At 43.2% G+C, this 20,878-nt stretch overlaps 1 protein-coding gene across 3 annotated transcripts in view; it reads left to right on the forward strand.

Annotated features, from left to right (window-relative positions):
• cep112 (centrosomal protein 112) overlaps positions 1-20,878 on the forward strand; it is a 483,816-nt gene that overhangs the window by 309,601 nt on the left and 153,337 nt on the right. For all 3 annotated transcript variants that reach the window (XM_078226009.1, XM_078226010.1, XM_078226011.1), the window contains one exon: positions 3,388-3,618. In XM_078226009.1, the coding sequence (XP_078082135.1) occupies positions 3,388-3,618 (231 nt within the window). The remainder of the gene's footprint in view (positions 1-3,387; positions 3,619-20,878) is intronic.

The following is a 20,878-nucleotide window of genomic DNA, read 5'->3' on the forward strand; positions in this document are numbered from 1 at the left end:
ACTCTGTCTGATCCTGCCACTGCTTTCTAAATGCTCTGCTATAAAGTCCTTGATAATGGATTCAAGAATTTTCCCCACGACCGATGTTACGTTTACTGGTCTATAATTCCCTATTTTCTCTCTGCCTCCCTTTTTGAATATTGGAGTGACATTAGCTACTTTCTGATCTGCAGGGACTGTTCCAGAGGCTATAGAATCCTGGAAGATGATCACCAATGCATTCACTATTTCTAGAGCCACTTCCTTAAGTACTCTGGGATGTAGATTATCAGGTCCTGGGGATTTATCCGCCTGTAATCCCTCCATCTTTCCCAGCACCATTTCTCCACTAATATTGATCTCCCTCAGTTCTTCCCTCTCACTAATCTTGCATTCTCCAACATTTCTGGCATTTGATTTGTGTCCTCTTTTGTGTAGACTGAATTAGAGCACTGACTTCTTTAATCTAGTACTCCAATCCCTTTGCAATAAAGGCCAACATGTCCACTGCCTTCCTAATTTCTTTCTGTACCTGAATGTTAACACCATATGGGCTGCTGTAAGTTTTAAGTTTATTTATTAGTGTCACAAATAGGCTTACATTAACACTGCAATGAAGTTACTGTGAAAATCCCCTAGTCGCCACACTCTGACGCCTGTTCGGGTACACTGAGGGAGAATTTAGCATGGCTAATGCACCTAACCAGCGCGTCTTTCGGACTGTGGGTGGAAACTGGAGCACCCGGAGGAGACCCACGCAGATACGGGGAGAATGTGCAGACTCCACACAGAGTGACCCGAGCCAGGAATCAAACCCAGCTCCCTGGCATTGAGGCAGCAGTGCTAACCACTGTGCTGCCCATCAATGACATGGCTAAACACCATCACCCTTTTTGGGCAAATAGGAATCAAGCAATAAATGCCAGCCTTGCCAGCGATCCCATATCCCGAGGATATTTTTCAAAAATTCTGACAGACATCACAGATTTTCTTGGCCGTCACAACAGACCTCCTGTAATCAGTTGAAACTTGTTTTATTCAATAAAAATTTATTTAATTCTCAATAATTATCGCTGACATTCAACATTGAATGATCATTGCTTCATTGATTCTGATTTTGTTTGATGAAAACTTTTGTTCTTCTGGATGTGCTTTTCGCACCTTCATTCATAAGTCAGTGGTGCGTAAAATTGCATCTTGATGGAATAGTTTCCAGCTATGAGTTGGCTTGAGTCCAATTATCACCATCGGTAAAACGGCGCTCCTTCCTCAGACAAAGGGCCACGTTTTCCTGATGGCACCGCTGCCTGCTGAGGTACTCTTTGCAGCTGTTGGTCACCCTTTTGTATCGTGCCCAAGCGACCATTTCTCATGATAAGCTTAGACAGCAAATGTCAACAGATTGTTCATCTGGGGGGGGCATCGCAGCTAAGCCTAAATCTGTCTTTGATGTACGTTCACAGATACAGCATAGTCACAGGATCTTTGGCAGGTCTTCCCAATGTGCAGCCCTCAGTGTGATTAGATAACTGATCTATAGGCCATGGAGTTACACTGGACACTGCATTTACTGATTAAGCCATTGTGTGTGGGCATACTCTAATAGTGTTCCTTTTGTTGTTTATTACATGTGAATTAATTAGTGATCTCTATAATGTAACTAACAACTAGCATTCAGCGCTGGAGTGATGACGGGATTTTCACAGTAACTTCATTGTAGTGTCAATGTAAGCCTACTTGCGACACTAATAAATAAACTTTTTTTAAAATCAACCCCTTACGGAGAACTTCACCTTTGTGAAACATTTTTTTATTTTCCTCCTGGCTTTTATGCTTTTGGAATATATTTATTCAATAACAGCAACGACAAAAAAGGGTGCTGTGACAAAGAAGGCATTATTAGGAAGGGTTAAAGAGGTGAGTTGTACGAAAGATCTTAAATGAGGAAGGTATCTCGGAAAGGCAGAGGGGTTAGTGAGGGGATTACGCAGCTGGCATCTGGTTGGCTGAAGGCTTAATGCCACTGGTGGGGCAAAGGGAGAGGGTAATGCAGTCGAGGTCAGACTGGAGAAATGCAGAATGTGTGTAGGATTGGAGAGGTTTAGAGTGATAGCTTAATCCTTCGCTATCAGATTGAGAATTTTAAATTAGGGGCGATGGGTGCGTAACACCAACGTCAGTGAGGAGAGGGAACAATGGATGAGTGAAACTATTCAGTGATAGTACAGGGTAGGATATGTGGGCCACAGTTCTGGATGAGCTAAAATGTATGAAGGTTTCCAAGGAAAATGGGGTCAAAAAGGACCTTCCTGGGGAAAGAATGGTGATCCTACCTTTGAATCATACCTGAAAGAAAGAATGATTGCCGCGTCAGGACATTCCAAAGTGTTTCAAGTGTAATTAAATATATTTTGATGTGTGATCAACATTGTAGCAATGGCTAAAGGTTAGTCAAATTGCACGCTGACAAATCCCCCAAACACACCAATGAGAAATGATGTGGAGTTGCCGGCATTAGACTGGGGTAGACACAGTAACTAGTCTCATAACACCAGGTTAAAGTCCAACAAGTTTATTTGTTAGCACGAGCTTTCGGAGCACTGCTCCTTCATCAGGTGACTCATCTGAAAGCTCGTGCTACCAAATAAACCTGTTGGACTTTACCCTGGTGTTGTGAGATTACTTACTGTACCAATGAGAAAATCATTTGCTTTCGTGATGATTGTTGGTTGAGGGATAAATTTTGGCCAGGACATTGGAACAGCTGCCTTTTTTAAAAATAAGTCACGGGATCTTTTCCATCAGAGTGCAAGTGGGGCCTCAGTTTAACATCTCATCCAAAAGGCGCATCCTCAGACAATGTAGCACAACATTGGTACTGCACGGGAGTATTAACCTAACCTGTGTGCAATAATTATCTCACACCTGCTCCTTCACAGTGTTGCTTGAGGAGTATACTAAGTGGATTGACATTGATATGTGTCAGACTTGACTAACTTCAGCTTCCTTTAAGAAAGCCTGCCTCCAAATAAAAGATCGGAAAGTCCATTTTCCCCTTCCAGAGCTTTTAAATGTGGATTAGCTTACTATCTTCTGTTCCAACATCTTTCTAAGGATATTCTTGTGAGCATGCTTTATGGTGAGAGTGCTGCCTGAGATCAGGGTATCTGACCCTTTTCTTAAAGTACTTGTATATACCATGCAGGCGGAGATTTTAAAAAAGAAATGAGAATTATGACAACGAGCACCATTTACTTTCTCAATATTTGAATACTGTCCATTCAGAAGTAGTTTGCAAACCAACTCATATTAACAATTTTGGTCTCGCCATTTTAATAAGATATTGTCATCAAATGTAGATTTGTGACCCAATCCAATGATTAAAAGAGATTGTTGCTAATTTCACAGACCATCGCAGAGTTGGAGAGCCAGGTCCACCAGTTACGTGAAGAACTTATCCAGGTCAACTCTCAGAGAAAGCAACAGCTGGTTGAGTTGGGACTACTACGTGAGGAGGAGAGACAGAAAGCATTGCGTGATCACGAAGCTGCAGTCAACAAGCTGAAAGCTGAGATGGAAAGGATGAAATTGGAGATGCAGAAGACCAGTGCTACTGAAATGGAACATGTTGTGGAAAAGGTAGGCTGACTGTTCCTGTGCTTATGTTTTCTGAATACTGTGACCATCGCAGATTGCCCCATTTACACACAAATGATGCAGGGGATAGAAGAAGCTCATAATGCAGTGTTAATAATTAACTTCCACAACAAGAGCATACATTAATATAATGCCAATAGCATAAATAAATGTCCCAAGCGAAATCCCTCTAACTTTCTTTGCTGTGTGTGGCCCTGCAAGGTCCTCTAAGGTTATTGCATGGTTGTACTTACCCACACCTTAAAGGGACTGCTCCTTGTACAGAGCCTGTTTGTCCGCTGAGGGGTAAGTTCTGGACTGCTTTGTGGCCGCACACCTCTGAATCTGAAAGGCAACATTGGTCCGAAGACCTGGCAAGGGTGAAACTATGATTAGGCAGGGTATGAGGCCAGCCCCATTGCACAAGGGGTGTGCTGACACCTGTGATCATGGTTTGTAAAGAATCAGGGTAGCCAATGAGGTTCAACTGAGGCTTTACCTGATGCAATTTTTCAAAGCCATCTCGGCATTTTGGCTAAGATGAAGCGTGAGATCCAGCCCAGGAGGGGGTGCAATGCCTCATCCTGTCAGCTTGGATCTTATTGGTCCCTCATGTGGGGATCATGATTGGACTTAACTTGAGTTGGCTTTTTTGATTAGAAATAAAATACCGAAAGGTACCAAAGAAAAACATTGGTTCGAAGACATTTCCTAGGATCGATTATCAAACAGAAGATATCGAGCCATTTGAAAATATTATCTTACAATTGTGTCTTTGTCTATATATGCCGTGTTTGTGAAACCTACATCTCCACTCACCTGATGAAGGAGCAGCGCTCCGAAAGCTCGTGCTACCAAATAAACCTGTTGGACTTTAACCTGGTGTTGTAAGATTTCTTACTGTGCCCACCCCAGTCCAACGCCGACATCTCTACAACGTGAAAATATGGTAGGCCAGGTGACCAAAAGCTTGACCAATGATTCAGGTTTTATGGAACCTCTGAAAGAAGGAGAGAGAGGGAGGTAGAGAACCATAAAAGGAACTCCAGAGCTTATTAGGATTTTGGATTGTGCAGGTTGTCACTTTTTTCAATTCTTACAATACCATAATACCGGTAAGGAATAACTTGTTTTATGGACACTTCACTCAGTTAAAGGAACCCATTTCTGATTTTGGTCTAGTGATTTGGAATAATATGAGAAGGGAAAGATAGAAATTTTAAGTTGTTCATGTTGATTTATTATTTTTCCTTATCTCCCTTTTCCCGAGGACTGAAAAAATGCTACTGACAAGCCTCTGAAATTGCCTGGCTTTTTATGCTCCATCTGTGAAATTCACTGAAATAGATTATTAATTTTAAAAAGTTAAGAAGTTGAGCCTGATGTAATTAAACTCTGCAATCATCAAACTTTAAATGTCAAGTGCATGCAATGTTAATGACTGTATTCTGAGGTATCTTCTTTGCCACAGTCAAGTAATATTCAAACAGAACAGAAGGGCATAATTTTCTTTGCAGTTTGAAATAGCCAATGATGCTATTGTTTAACTCTGACATACAATGTAGTAACAATGAAGAGCATTCTGACCCGAGCTTCTTAAAAAGTCTATCGTGTTCACTAAGCGGCATGACCCGCTGCTATTTTTATTCTCCCAAAGCTTGAGATTTTGAGTCTCTCTGGCATGGCTTCAGTTTCTTGCAATGGAAGATATCATATGAATGTATCAAGGATTTATTTTTATTAGAGTTGAGTGATTTATCTGGCAGGATAAATCGCTTCGACGTTGATGGGTTGAAGTCGTGTGTCAATAGGCAATGAGAACCTTTTCTCATGAGAAAAGTTCAACCACTCGAAACTATTTCAAAGTGAATCTGATTGAAGTGTTAGATGGTCTCCTACATCTATAGACACTGTAAACATACAAATTGGAGTTAAAAGTAGCCAAGTAGTTCATTGCATCTGAAATGCTGACCAAGGAAAGAAGAACATCACATCGCTGGCTAAATAGGCATTGTTTTAAAAAAACTACTCGGTATAAAAGTGTGGATTGAAGAGGTTCGTTTTTTCCCTGTTATCTGAAAGCGATTATGCCCAATAGATGACGAGACCCTAGTGCCAGCCTTCAACAATGCTACAACGAATCAGTTGCTAGATGGCATATTTCTGCCTTGTTTCTGTCAAACTTGTCCCAGCTTGGGAAACATCTCTATCCCAATGGTGTTTTAAAATGAGGAATGCATGTTTTCTATTGTGCGCTGCTCCAATGTACTGCACCATCCAGTGGCAAAGCATTACAGTTTATCCGCTGGAGTAGTTTGCATTAGAAGCCTTAAAGCACATCTGATATTTATAAATTAGTAATATTTGCAGCTTGTGGGGCAGCATATTAGTGAGATTTCCTGCATTATGCAGTACAATTTGGAGTTTCTGCATGTATTCTTAAATCCTTTTCAAACTGTAACTGATTATAGGTTAATCTTTCCGGCAGTAATGCTGACGCAATGACAATTTACTATGGGTCAAACAAATGGAGTCTTGCAGTCAGGACTTCCTTTGAGATTTCTACCAATCAGGGGAACAAAAGAGAAGGATACTGGGGAGGAGGTAAACCTGAATTGGTTGAGGGTGGAATGAGAGGTACTAGCGTTAGTTAGCAAGCTAAAGCAAAACAAAGTGCCGTGAACTGATGGGATACATTAAAGGCCCCCAAAAGGAAATGGGAGAAGAAATGGCAGAGGCCTCAGAACTTTTCTTTCAGGCTTTTTTGAGAGTGGATGTTTGCCACGGAACAGGAGAGTGTTCAATGTAATACCCGTTTTCAGAAAAGGAGACATAGCTAACTCAGGTAATTACAGGCCAGCTAGTTTAACAACTATGGCAGGGAAGATTTTGAAATCTTTAATTAAAATTCCAATTAAATATCTATCCGAGGAGCAAAAAATGAGATGCAGCCGACGCAGATTTTAGAAAAGAAGATTATGTTTGACAAACCTTTTGAGGAGATGACGGTTAAATGGAATGGGAGAACAGGAACAGATGTGGTGTAATGAACTATCAGAAAATACTTGCCATGTTACAATCCTGTAGATTACTGGCAAAGATTAAGGGATAAGAATTTAAAGAGAGAGGTTGGTCAGAAATTGGTCAGAACATTGAATACAGGAGTTGGGACGTCTTGTTGAAGTTGTACAAGACATTGGTAAGGCCACACTTGGAATACTGTGTACCGTTCTGGTCACCCTATTATAGAAAGGATATTATTAAACTAGAAAGAGTGCAGAAGAGATTTACTAGGATGCTACCGGGACTTGATGGTCTGAGTTATAAGGAAAGGCTGGATAGACTGGGACTTTTTCCTCTGGAGCGTAGAAGGCTGAGGGGTGATCTTATAGAGATCTATAAAATAATGAGGGGCGTAGATCAGCTAGGTAGTCAACATCTTTTCCCAAAGGTAGGGGAGTCTAAAACTAGAGGGCATAGGTTTAAGGTGAGAGGGGAGAGATACAAAAGGGTCCAGAGGGGCAATTCTTCCACATAGAGGGTGGTGAGTGTCTGGAACAAGCTGCCAGAGGTAGTAGTAGAGGCGGGTACAATTTTGTCTTTCAAAAGGTGTTTAGACAATTACATGGGTAAGGTGGGTGTAGAGGGATATGGGCCAAATGCAGGCAATTGGGACTAGCTTAGGGGTTAAAAAAAAGGGCGGCATGGACAAGTTGGGCCGAAGGGCCTGTTTCCATGCTGTAAACCTCTATGACTCTATGACCAGGGGCACATTAATATAAGAATAACTGTATCAGATTTAGCACAATGAGAAAGAAACTTTTATCACACAGCACTTGTACTGGCGGTCACCATTGATGCAAATAGGTCAGATAGGTGCTTGAAGGACAGTGGGACACAGGAATATGGAAACAGGCTGGGCTCATGGGATCAGGACTACTAATGTGGAGGATAAAATCAACATGGACTGGTTGGACATATTTCTATGTAGCAATTTCTGTGTAATTTAAATTGTGACTAGGTTGCACCTTCATGTCGTATTTTATGTCCTGAAAAAAGAAGTAGGATTTGTGTATCAGCCAGAATTAGGTTGTGCACACCATAAAGTATCATGGTCAACTCTGAGACCTGTTATGATTTTGGAATATATTGACTCCTTTTACTGACACAATGAACACTGCTGATCTGAGTGGCATTGTGAAATTATGTAGGATAACAGAGTGTCTGCGGCAAGTAACAAGCTTCTACCATCAGAGCAAATGAGAAACTTATGCATCAACGCCCTGTAATTCTCTAAACAAACTGAACGGCTAGAAAGATTGTGTGCAGTGCACAGGTAAATGTGCAAAAAACATTGTATTTATATAGCACCTTTCACAAGCACAAATACATTGTGCAGTATTTCTGAAGTGTTCTCACAGTTAGAATATAGGAACCATGACAGTCAATTTGTGCAAAGCAAGTGCCCACAGGGGGCAATGTGTAGTGACCAGATAATCTGCTACAGTAACTTTGTCCGAGGCAGATCCCCATTTCCGTTCTTCAAAACGATGATATGAAGCCGTTGCTGTCTGTCAGAGAGGGCAGATAGGGCTTTGATTTAGTGTCTCTGCTATAAGAAGGCATTTACGGCTGAGCCACTCTCCCTTGGTACTGCGCTGGGAGTGTACAGCTTGTTGAATTTCCAGTTTGAAGCTGTAACTCCCTGTTGGCAGTATGGAGAGCTAAAACTATCGCTTGTGGTGTGAAGGAGCCAAGTTCATACAGGTGTGATTGCCAATCCCAAACTACTTCTGAGACAGTGGGGGCGGTTCTCTGACACCGTGCACGCAGGCACAAATCGCAATGACCGGAACATCACGCAAGAGAGGCCGTAACGTGCTTTGCACTGGGGAGAACCCCTTTTGGGATTCTCCCTACCCCTGGCCGATTACATAATCTAGTTTGCGCCTCGCGAGGGTGCGAACCAGATTAGCATATTTCAATCGCGATTTAAATACAATTTCAAGTTTTAGCCATATTCACCCGATTCCCGGGATTCAGACACCCACCAGCGCAACATGAAGCTCTCCTGGTCTCTTGGAGGCCATTGCAGCCCCGAGGTGGTCAGGGACATGGCTGGGCAGTGCTCTGCCACCGGCCCCTGGCACCATGGCAATACCAGATTGGCACTTTTGGGTGGGCTTGAAGTGGGGAATGGGGCCTTAGCTCACTTGGAGGGGGCAGTTGCCTCTGAGTAGGGGGAAGGTCGCTGCCAGCGAGAAGGACAAAAGGAGGTTTTGTCTGGAAATCAGAGCACCCTTTAAAATAGGTGCCCTGATCTCTGTGAAAACAACCTGGCTGACATCTTTAGGTCCCAGACATGTCTTCCCCGGCAGGAATCTCATCAGGCTCCAAAAGTGGGTGGATTGCGATCTGGATCACACTGACCCACCCGGCAGGAATCTCACCGCTTTTGGAAATGTTTTGGGAGAATTGCGCTCTGTGTCTTCAACCATGAGTATGTTAATTCAGCTTCATTAACTCCTCCAATACCATCCCAGTGATGATGGCCTAGCTGCTTAAGCAAAGGTATTCCAAACAGAAATACACAAAAAGGAAATGAACATTAGTCTTCATTTTTGCTCCTGAGATTTTATAAAGGGGTGTTTGATGATTCCTCGTTCAAGTTATGTAGATCTCAGGTGAAGGTTTTATCTGTGCAAAATCCCAAACACATTTAGAAAGTTGGTGCTTGAAGGAAACGTTTCCTCCAGAAACTAAACTAATAACTGATGAAACAAGCCGTATCTGTGGCTTTTGGATCCTAACACTGACAGCCTCCTCTCCGCTCCTGACCAGGTTTTCTCAGTTGCCAGGTCCCCAGATTAGGTTTTCCAGCAGCAAGGTGAATGACTTTAGCAGTTAAACTGAACACTGTGCGTTGCAGCAAGTATCTCAGGATGAGGCGTTCTTTCAAGGGCATCTGCTGCTGATTATTTTGGTATGTGTCTCTGGAGTTGCACCCCTCTTGCTGCATTCCACATCTGTGCACATTGTCTAAATTAAACCTTAACTTACATGATGTCTCCGCTCTCACTAATGAAATATGACAGAAAAGCAATAAAGTGGAGCATTAACACAGCTACCTGGACCCAGTCGGGTTTTATTAAAATAACGTGGATGCCCTTCAGTTACTGGAGTAAAGTGATCAAAGTGTTTTCTTCAGACTGAGGTGGGAATGGGCTCCTTATGGCCTTGTATTGCATGCCCAGAAACCTCAGCACCCGTACTCTCCCAGGCAAATTGCTTTGGTTATTCTGGCTACACCGTCGCTCTTGCAACTCAGAATTACATTTTTATCTTCTGATTTGATTTCTGTTATGTGAAATCTTTACAGATAGTTACTGCTACAAGCCAAGACTCAGTCCGTAGCACTCTAACCTCAATCAGAATGTTCCAAGTTCAATTGCCTCTCCAAACGCTTGAACACACTAATCTTGGTTAACTCCAGCACAGTACTGAGGGAGTGTTGCACTGTTGGACGTGCTGTTTTTCAGATGAGGCATGTAACCGAGTCCCAGTCTGTTTCCGCGGATGGATGTAAAAAGTTCCAAGTTCAATATCTAATATGCATTACTCAGGTAAGCTGGTGGCCATTAACTACAGTACTGTAAATCAACAAAAGATCTTTTTACAGCTGATGAGGTATCACTTTGAAAGAAAGATTTGAGTTTATTTAGGACATCCCAAAATACTTTACATCAATGAATTGCTGTTGCTGGTATAATGCAGGAAATCTGGCACCAATTTGTGCACTCCCAGAAATGGCAATGTGACAATGACCAGATCATCATACTTTTTAATGATGTCGATCATTAAATGATGAAAGCTAGATATTGACCAGGACACGAGTAATAACTTCACCACTTTCCTTCAAAATAGTGCTAAAGATCGCTTGTGTCCACGTGAGAAAGACCTCGGTTAACATCTCATCTGAAAGATGAAACCTCCCAACGGTGCAGCGCTCCCTCAGTATTACACTGGAGTGTCAGGGTAAATCTTTGTGTTTAAGTCTCTGGAATGGGATGTGAACCCACACTTTCTCACTCAGAGTTGAAAGTGCTGCTCACTGAGCTGTAGCTAACAATGTCCATCCAAAGATGTGCAGTTAGGTTGATTGGCCATGCTAAATTGCCCCTTAGTGTCAGGGGGATTAGGACTGTATAAATGTGGGGTTACGGGGATGGGACCTGGGTGGGATTGTTGTCGGTGCAGGCTCGATGGGCCAAATGGCCTCCTTCTGCACTGTAGATTCTATGATTCTATGTCTTAAATCATTGGGCTCACAGTCTTTTCAATGCTCACTGCAGTCCTTTCAACAAATAGAAAGATATATATTCTTGTGGATATTTGAAATAAATAACATACTCTGATGAACTGCTGTGGACCATTAGTTATTTTGTTGGTTAAAAACTGACCATTGGAAGAGAGAATTTGCAAAAAGGCACTGTGTGAGCTATCTAACAGGGATGGTATATAGTGGGGAGTTTGCTGGCTTTAACTGGAGATGATTGGAGACAAGCACACACCTGCGGTTTTCTGCATGCTGACTTCTTCATCTTAACCTCCCCACGATTCAAACTCTTTGATCTTTAGGAAATCTTTTTTACATTCTTTTAATTATACAGCACCCTTTGATTGTTTTGGGTAATTGTACTTATTTTTCTTGAATTAGATTTTCTTTATCAGATGCCAGCATTGTATGAGAGATGCCGATGCAAAGGGCAGAATGCTCTCATTTTCCTGCAGAGTGGCACAGCAGATAGGAAAGCTTCCGACCCCGAGGTCAGCTTCCTCCATCGTCTTTTCAGGCACTCATTGGGGGAAATAAAGGGAAGGGCTGGATCCCAACTCCCCTAACATGGAAGGGCTATCAGACATAAAGGCCTGGTAATGATATTTAAATATATTCAGTGGGGATCCTGGCGTTTAACGTTGGGATACCCATTATGTCAATGGCGAGAGCCCCCGCCCTCCCCCCCCAAAAAAATATTTTTGAAAACACATACACTGTTCAATATAAAATGAACTCAGTGGTTACCTAAACCTTTAATATTTGACCCGTAAAGTACATAAGAGACGGAACAGTTTGCAATGCATCTCTGGGGCGTCTGCAGATAAAGATTTTGGATCTTTTCTTGACTTTCCTTGCTCTCTCAAAGAAGATGTGTTGAATTAGTCACTTTGTGGAACCAGTGACTTCAGGAAGACGAATGAGTGTCAGAAAAGTCCCGTATTTTTCCATTTTTGTAATTGATCTCACTAGTGTCTGACATTTCAGTGCTATGTTTAGGAGCCTGATGTTATATGTTGTCAGGGGTGCAGTTTTTATGTGTTCTGCATTGCTGAGGAAATGGTCAAAGAAGCAGACTGAAGAAGTCCATGTGCTCTAAGGGCTGTATTACCTGACAATATATTCAACCTACACAGTTTGAAAATGAAGATTTTAATTATTTGAGTAATTATATGGACTCTTTAGACAGTGGAGGCAGGCATTTAGTGAGTGGTGGTTAGGTAATACTGAGCCACAAGGTACATGTAGCAGGCTTTTTACCCCTCCCATGAAGCAGATTACTAAAATATTAATTGTTGAAAGACAAAATATTTGCAAATCATCCTTCTTCTACTCTCATTCCTGGCTGGTCTGGGAAAGTAATCGAAACTTCTGGTGTTTCACGTTGTAAATGGTTGATGGCATCTCAACATCGTACAAACTGAAGTCTAGAATGATTGGAAGAATGGTGAGATGTCCTCCACACAGTGTCTCTGCAGCTGAATGTATGCAATATGCACACAAATAGCTCAACAGTAACCTGCTGACCAAACCTCAGTTCCACCAGCATAACTCGGCTCCTGACCTCATTACAACCTTGCTTCAAACATGGACAAAAGAGCTGAATTTACAAAGCCAGATGAGAACGATTGTCCTTGGCATCGAGGCACCATTTGACTGAGTGTGGGATTAAGGAACTCTCGCAGAATTGAATTCAATGGACACCGGGTGGGGAAACTCTCCGCTGGTTGGAATTATACAGATCACAAAGGAAGATGGTTGTGTTTGTTGGAGGCCAATCAACTCAGCCCCAGGACAACACTGCAGGAGTTCCTCAGGATAGTGTCTTATAGCCGACCATCTTCAGCTGCTTTGACCTTCTCTCCAACTTTAAGTCAGAAGTGGGCATGTTGGTCGATGATTGCAGTGTCATTTGCAACCCCTTAGACACTGAAGCAGCCCATGTTTGAATGCAGCCACATTGGACAACATTCAGGCTTGAGCCGATATATGGAAAATAACGTTTGTGCCAACCAATGATTGTCTCCAACAGGAGAGAGGCCTTTCCTGCTGGTCAGGGAATTGCAGGACAAGACGATGTGATCTGAAAATCTAAACCCGCCAGGTCGCTCAGGAGAGAAGTTAGGAAATACTTCTCATGCAGAGAGTGGTAAAAGTGTGCAGTTCTCTCCCACAAAATGCTCAATTAATCATTTTCAATCTGATTTTTTTGTTCGGCAAGATATGGAGCTGAAGCAGGTGAATGGAGTTAGGATGCAGATCAGCCGTGATCTGAATGTTGATCGAGGGATTGAATGACCTGCTCCTGTCTCTTTCTTCCCAGGACAGATTATCTGGTCATTATATTATAACGTTGCTGTTTGTGGTAACTTGCTGTGTGCAAATTAGCTGTAGCATTTCCTCCGCATTACAACAGCGACGACATCTCAGAAGTACTTAATTGATAGTAAAGCGCTTTAGGGCATCCTGAGGTTGTTAAAAGTGCGATATAAACGTAACTGTCTTTTTCTCAATTCTGACATTTTTTTAGGTTGACAGCAGAGTAGGACCTGTTTGTTACTGGGTTCTCTGAGCTGCAACTCGTCATAATGAAACCAGCAAATTTGTTACTGTGGTAGCAGCAGCTTGTTGCCATGACAACATCATGTGCTAATATCTTTATTGTCTGATTCCTGGTCAAGTAATGCAGCATTTTGATGATAGTACTCTGCATATACAATACGTCCCTGTTTTAAGTTGTTCAGCTTTGACATTGTAGATATGATGGGGTCAGTATGGACAACACAATGTTGTGATTTCCATTTTAGCTCACCCCTTCTCCCACTCCCCGATCCAGCCACTCACTGTCTCTCCGTGCCCACACCTTCCCGTTCACTCCCCATCTCCCGCTCACCCCCCCATCTCCCCTTCACCTCCCATCTCCCGTTCATCCCCCCCACTTATCCCCATCTCCCGCTCACCGCCCCCTTCACCTCCCATCTCCTGCTCACCCCCCCATCACCTCCCATCTCCCGTTCATCCCCCACTCATCCCCATCTCCCACTCACCGCCTCCCATCTCCCGCTCACCCCCCCTCTCCCCTTCACCTCCCATCTCCCATTCACCCCCCCATCTCCCGTTCATCCCCCCCACTCATCCCCATCTCCCACTCACCGCCTCCCATCTCCCGCTCACCATCCCCCCCCCCCCCCGTCTCCCGCTCGTCCTCCGTCTCCCGCTCACCCCCTTCCCATCTCCCGCTCACCCCCCCCTGTCTCCCGCTCACCCCCCCGTCTCCCGCTCCCCCCCCCCCCCCCCGTCTCCCGCTCACCTCCTCCATCTCCCACTCACACCCCCATCTCCCGCTCATCCCCCCAATCTCCCCCTCACACTCACCTCCTGCTTACCCGTTTCTTGCTTTTCCCCTTCCCCCGCTCAATCCCCATCCCTGCTCACCCCCCCATCCTCCACTCTATTCCCCGTGCCCCCCCCCCCCAACTCCTTCTCCCACTTGCCTTCCTTCCCATCTCCTAGGGAGTGGAAAGGAGCAGAAGGAAGATGGGCAAGTAGGAGATTTGGGGAGTGGGAGGATCAGGGAGCAAGTAGAATTAGCATATTTATTTGGTCATTTTAAATTTTATTTTACAAGTTGTTTTGTTTACAAATATAGGAATGTTGCGATGTTCAGTATTTCAACCCAGTGGAATTTCAACTTCAGAATCTACAGCATTTCAACTTTTTCTGACAACAAGGGTTCTGCAGAACCGAGCTACAGCTTTACATTGGCTGGACAGGGAAAATCTGATTCACTTAATATTTCAATTTCATTCCAGGAACACAACTACAAAGTTAACACACGCACACGCACGCACACACCAAGATCATTATGTCCGAAGGTCCTAAAACCACAACTGGTAAGCTGTATCTGCAGAGCAATAGCCGGAAGCCCCAAGGTGTTTTATACAGTCTGGAAGAAAAATAAAAAGACTCGGGTTGCAAAGGGCACACAGTGCAAATTTACTGCGAAGGTGAGAGGAATTGTTGCTGGTAAAGTAGTAATGATCCAAATGAGGAGCGCTCGACCTGACAACTTGCTGAATCCAACTTTGAACTATTCTATCCAGACACAAATAAAGCCAAGACAGAGTCGAGGCCAACCCACAGAGCTAGAAGGAGGAAGCTGACTCCTCTATGTCCACATATATTTGAAGTTGATTTTTAAAAACTCTTCATTCATCCGTGACGTGGACTCATTGGGTCGTAGCATTCTGGATTCTATAACTTTTAATGATCCTTTGTTCCAATCAGCTGAAGATATGGATTTAACAGTGATTATACTTACTCAGCACTGCCTTAGGAATGCCATTATGCTGACATTTACTAGTAAACAGAAAAATGTGGAGTCCATCACAATTCTGAGATTTTGCTTTGTAACAGATACAAATCCATCTTAAATGGAGAAAGGCAGCCATTCTGACTGGTCTTTCTATCCTTGAAGAGCATGAGATTTACAATCCGTCTAATGAAAGAAGACCTTTGCTAACCTCAGGATGAGCTTATTTACTGCCATGAAGTTTTTCCTTATAGAACACAGTTGAACCTGATGATGGTGATACACAACATATTGCATGTCAGACGGGATGATAAACTTGTCCTTTTAAAAGGATACATCATGTTGATATCCTGTATGGGGAGCATGTGATTCCCCCTTTATCCAGATTCCAAGTACTGCCTCCTGGCTTGATGTTTTTATAATTATATTGGCTAATTAGACAGATGTTTGCTGCAGAATCTTATAATTCTACTGTCAACAATCCCATTTAAGGTGTAGCTGTCTCTTTTAACAAGCTCATTTGCTACACAGGATCTTAATATCCAGATTTGTTTTTGTCAACTGCATGCAAAGTCTCTGATTCATAATCTGGTTCTTTCAAGTTGCCGCATTTCATGTACAATGGTATGACAGAATTACAACTCCGAGTTGATCCAGCATGTTCAATGCAGTCATCAAGCTGGTACATCAGTTGTGGCATTGCTCATGGTTGCAGCGACAACTTGTATTATTCTAGAATTTAAAATGTAATAAAAGCGCATTATAAAGCAAAATTTGACAATGACCTACCTAAGGCTCCATTAGGGCAGACAGGCAAAGCTTGGTCAAGAGGTAGATTTTAACGAGTACCTTAAAGGGAGAAAGAGAGAGAAGTGGAGGTTTAGGGAAGGAATTTGAGATCTTCAGGCCTAGGCACCTGAAGGTATGGCCACCAATGGTGGAGCATTTAAAATAGTTATGCTGCTATTTTTGTACCTGAGATTATTTCAAAAAGCAATCAGACTTAAAATTGAGGCCATGCAATAGCTAAATAGCAAAATAAAATGTTTTGTTTGTTAAAGGGAAACATCACATACTGTTTGATTGATATGGTGGTGCTGCATAGCATTCACAAAAAGGGCACATTGACACCACAGCTGTCGATGTTTGTAGAATAGTTTGGCGCACTCAGCGACTGGGGTGGTAGCGCAGCCAGATACAGGTGAACATAGGGCAATTCCACCTTTCCTAAAATTGCTTATGGGTTGGGACAGGATATCAACATGATGTATCCTTTTAAAAGGACAAGTTTATCATCCCGTCTGACATGCTTTATGTTGTGTATCACCATCATCAGGTTCAACTGTGTTCTATAAGGAAAAACTTCATGGCAGTAAATAAGCACATCCTGAGGTTAGCAAAGGTCTTCTTTCATTGGACGGATTGTAAATCTCATGCTCTTCAAGGACAGAAAGACCAGTCAGAATGGCTGCCTTTCTCCATTTAACATGGATTTGTATCTGTTACAAAGCAAAATCTCAGAATTGTGATGGACTCCACATTTTTCCATTTACTAGTAAATGTCAGGCTACTTACAGTGACTCTGATGTTATGCTATTGTCAGGGATGATTCTGGAGTTGGGAGACAATGAACGACATGGTGTGTACATCACAGCACAGAAAGTGGCCGGTGTTAATGCACCACATGAGCCTTTGCTCACTCCTCTGCATCCAATTCTCTCACTCGTCCTTCTATTCCTTTCTCCGGAATAAATGATTCCATGCTGTTCACCTCAGCTACTCCGTATTCTAACCATATCAAAAGATTTGGATAAAGTTTGTGTGAAATGTCCTCCGGCAGAGTTTCTTTCTGAATAGTTCCTTCAAAATGAACACATTTTGTCCTCATGCCATTGCAGGTAGACGATGCCCACCTTAGCTACATAAATAAATTTATACCTGTAACAAGGCTGCTTCGAATTATGGGCTGAATCTTACACTCCCCCATATTTGAAGGGGCATGAAAAATCCAGCGGGTGCCTTCCCACTGCCTGCCCCTGACCTGAAATTTTATCATGTGGAGATGCCGGCGTTGGACTGGGGTGGGCCCAGTAAGGAGTCTCACAGCACCAGGTTAAAGTCCAACAGGTTTATTTGGTAGCACGAGCTTTCGGAGCGCTGCTGATGTTTGGTACTCACCTGATGAAGGCGCAGCGCTCCGAAAGCTCGTGCTACCAAATAAACCTGTTGGACTTTAACCTGGTGTTGTGAGACTCCTTATTGAACTTTTATGGGGGTTGGGAAAAGTGTCAAGTGGGCCTGACCACTCTTGGGCATATTGAAACCCTTAAGCAGCTAATTTAATCGCCACTTAAGGGCCTCATCCTGCCCCCTGCCAGTATTTTACTCCCAGCAGTGGGAGGCCCACACTATGGGGGAAACCAGACAATTTTAGCTGTGGAGTTGATGTGCCTTTGCAGGCTCCCTGAATCTAGTGGAGACACTTCTCCCCATCCCCAGCAAAGGTCACTTCCCTTCCTAAGCTCAAAACTCAATTTAATCCTCTCTCCTAGCTTATTGAACCTGGGCCCCGACTCCCTGCACCGACTCCGGACTGGGCTCTTCAACATGGTGGGACTAACTGTAGCCTTAGCAGGGATCACCGCTCCCGGCTGGTGCTACCGGGACTGCAGAGTTGTCGGTCGTCCAATCGGTCAGCTGCTGTCTAAGGTGGGACTTCCTCCTTAGACGGACGTGAGTCTGCTCCCATGTTAAATGACGGCGGGGCAGCTATGGGGATCAAGGGCGAGCTCCCACATCACACCCCCTCCCCTATCTTTTCAGCCAAGGCGGCAGATCCGCAGCATTCTGTCAAATCCAGCCCAATGCGGCTGCAAAATTCTTCTCTCTGAGAGGCATTGTGGATGCTGGGTGAATGTGGGCGGAGGGTCATATTTTCAATAACTGGTAGGTTTTGAGAGAATGCCAGGGGGGGGTTCAGGGACTCAACGTTGGAGTAACACCAGAGTGAGAGGGCGGTGTCTCTGGAATAATAGCTGAAACTATGATTGATCTGCCAGAACATTCTGTTTATACAAATAATCCCACATATCATTATTTACAATATTTTGTCCAGCAATTACCTCAGTTGAAGTTCATACAATGCTTTACACATTTATATTGGAAAACACCAAGTCCCTAGTTACCTTTAGGGTCATAACAGGTGCCTTCTGGAGTTTGTGTTGTCAGCACTTTACCATCACTCTGTATGAGGTGGACCAGGGGAAATAAACATAGCAAGCTGTGGCCTCATCTTTAATATCCTGTTTTCCTGTCGATCAAAAGAAAGTGCTCGGTTGTTAAGTGTTCAAATTGTGGTGTTCATTAGTCTCGGAAGATAAGCCACCTGAAGCTGCATTCTGGGAATTGTCATGTGCAGATTGTGACGCTGATGAAATCTGCAGTTCTCATCTGCTCCACAGCTGAGCTTCTTCATTCAGTTAATAGAGCGATTTCTCTGGGAAATCCCATGTTTCTGGCTTCTCAGGGAAGGACAGCCACAGATACAACGTTTTGCAAATAACATTTCAGTTTTGTGGTTGTGTGCAAACATTTTCTTGTGGCTTGTGTACTTTCATCCGCTTCCTATGTCAGATAAAGAATGTTCATCTACACAGCATCTCTCACAGGCAATTAATTAATTTTGAAGCTGTCACTTTGTTGGAATAGTTCATGAGAAAACATGGTGCAAGAGAATTGATGTGAGTTGAGGGACAGGTGTAGGTCATTTTGCCCCTTGAGCCTGTTGTACCATTCAATTAGATCATAACTGATCAACTCCATATGCTCACCTCACCTTTGTCCATATCTCTTAGCATCTTTAGTTAACAAAAAAATCTTATCAATCCCAGACTAACAATTAACAACTGATCTAGCATCAATTACCATTTGTGAAAATGCGTTCTAACTTCTTGTGTATGTGTTTTCTAATTTCACTCCTGAAAGTTTGGCTCTAATTTTTAGATTATGCCCCCGAGTCCTAAAAGTTAAAGTTTATTTGCTACTCACAAGTAAGCTTACATCAACACTGCAATGAAGTTACTGTGAAAAGCCCCTAGTTGCCACACTCCTGCACCTGTTCGGGTACACTGAGGGAAAATTTAGCAAGGCCAATGCACCTAACCAGCACATCAGACTGTGGGAGGAAATCAGAGCACCCGGAGGAAACCCACACAGACATGAGAATGTGCAAACTCCGCACAGACAGTGACCCAAGCTGGAAATCAAACCCAGGTCTCTGTCGCTGTGAGGCAGCAGTGTTAACCACTGTGTCACCGTGCTGCCCCACTAAACTTCTCAATCAGTGGAAATAGTTCCTCTATCTACTATATCTGTTTCCCTTAATATCCTGAAAATGTAATCAAATAACTGCTTAACCATCTGAATTCCAGGGTCTATAATCCTAGTTTGGTTAATCTATCCTCACAGTTTAACCTTTAGAGTCCAGGTATTATTCTGATAACTCTATTCTGCACATCTCCAAGATGTATCTTGGGGCGGCACGGTAGCATACTGGTTAGCACTGCTGCTTCACAGCTCCAGGGACCTGGGTTCGATTCCCGGCTTGGGTCAGTGTCTGTGCGGAGTTTGCACATTCTCTCCGTGTCTGTGTGGGTTTCCTCCGGGAGCTCCGGTTTCCTCCCACAGTCCAAAGATTTGCGGGTTAGGTTGATTGGCCAAGCTAAATTGCCCCTTAGTGTCCCGGGATGCGTGGATTAGTGGGTAAATATGAGGGGGTTAGAGGGATTAGCAGGTAAATATGTAGGGATACGGGGATAGGGCCCGGGTGGGATTGTTGTCGGTGCAGACTCGATGGGCCGAATGGCCTCTTTCTGCACTATGGTGTCTATGGTATCCTTCCAAAAGTACGGTGCCCAGAACTGCTCACTATACTCCAGATGTGATCTAACTTGGGCTTTGTACAGCTGCAGCATGACATCTACCCCTTGCATTCTATTCCTCTAGATATAAAGGCCAGTATTCCATTAGACTTTTGAATATTTTCTGTACCTGTTTATGATGTTTTAATGATCACATACCTGGATTTCCAACTTCCACTCATTCTAACTTTTCACTGTATAGAATGTACTCCAATCTATCCCTTTTAGGTCCAAAGTGGGATGACCTTGTATTTGCTTATATTAAAATCCATTTGGCACAATTTTGTCCATGATCTATTGATACCACATTATACTATTGTGTTTTCATCTCGCTGGCTTATAATGTTTGCCTATTCTTAGTTCAACAGATTTGGCGATGTGGCTTTATATTGCAGGACCCAAGTCTTTAATAAATATGTTGAATGTTTGAAAACCTTGTGGGACACAGCTAGTCACATCCTGTCAATGACAGTACCTGACCATTAGCCCTACTCAGCTTCCTGCCACTCAGCTGATTTCTGAACCAGACAGAATCAAAGGCAAATTACTATCAACTTCAACATTAACTAACATCTCTTATGAGTCACTTAATGAAGCGCCTTCTGGAAGTCCATATAAATAACATCTGTAGACATGTCCACCAGTTCAGTCAGCTCACCGGAAAATTCCAATCAGTTTCATCAGGGGTGACATACC

Source organism: Mustelus asterias, chromosome 12, assembly GCF_964213995.1.
Source record: "Mustelus asterias chromosome 12, sMusAst1.hap1.1, whole genome shotgun sequence".
Classification (NCBI taxonomy): Eukaryota; Metazoa; Chordata; class Chondrichthyes; order Carcharhiniformes; family Triakidae; genus Mustelus; species Mustelus asterias.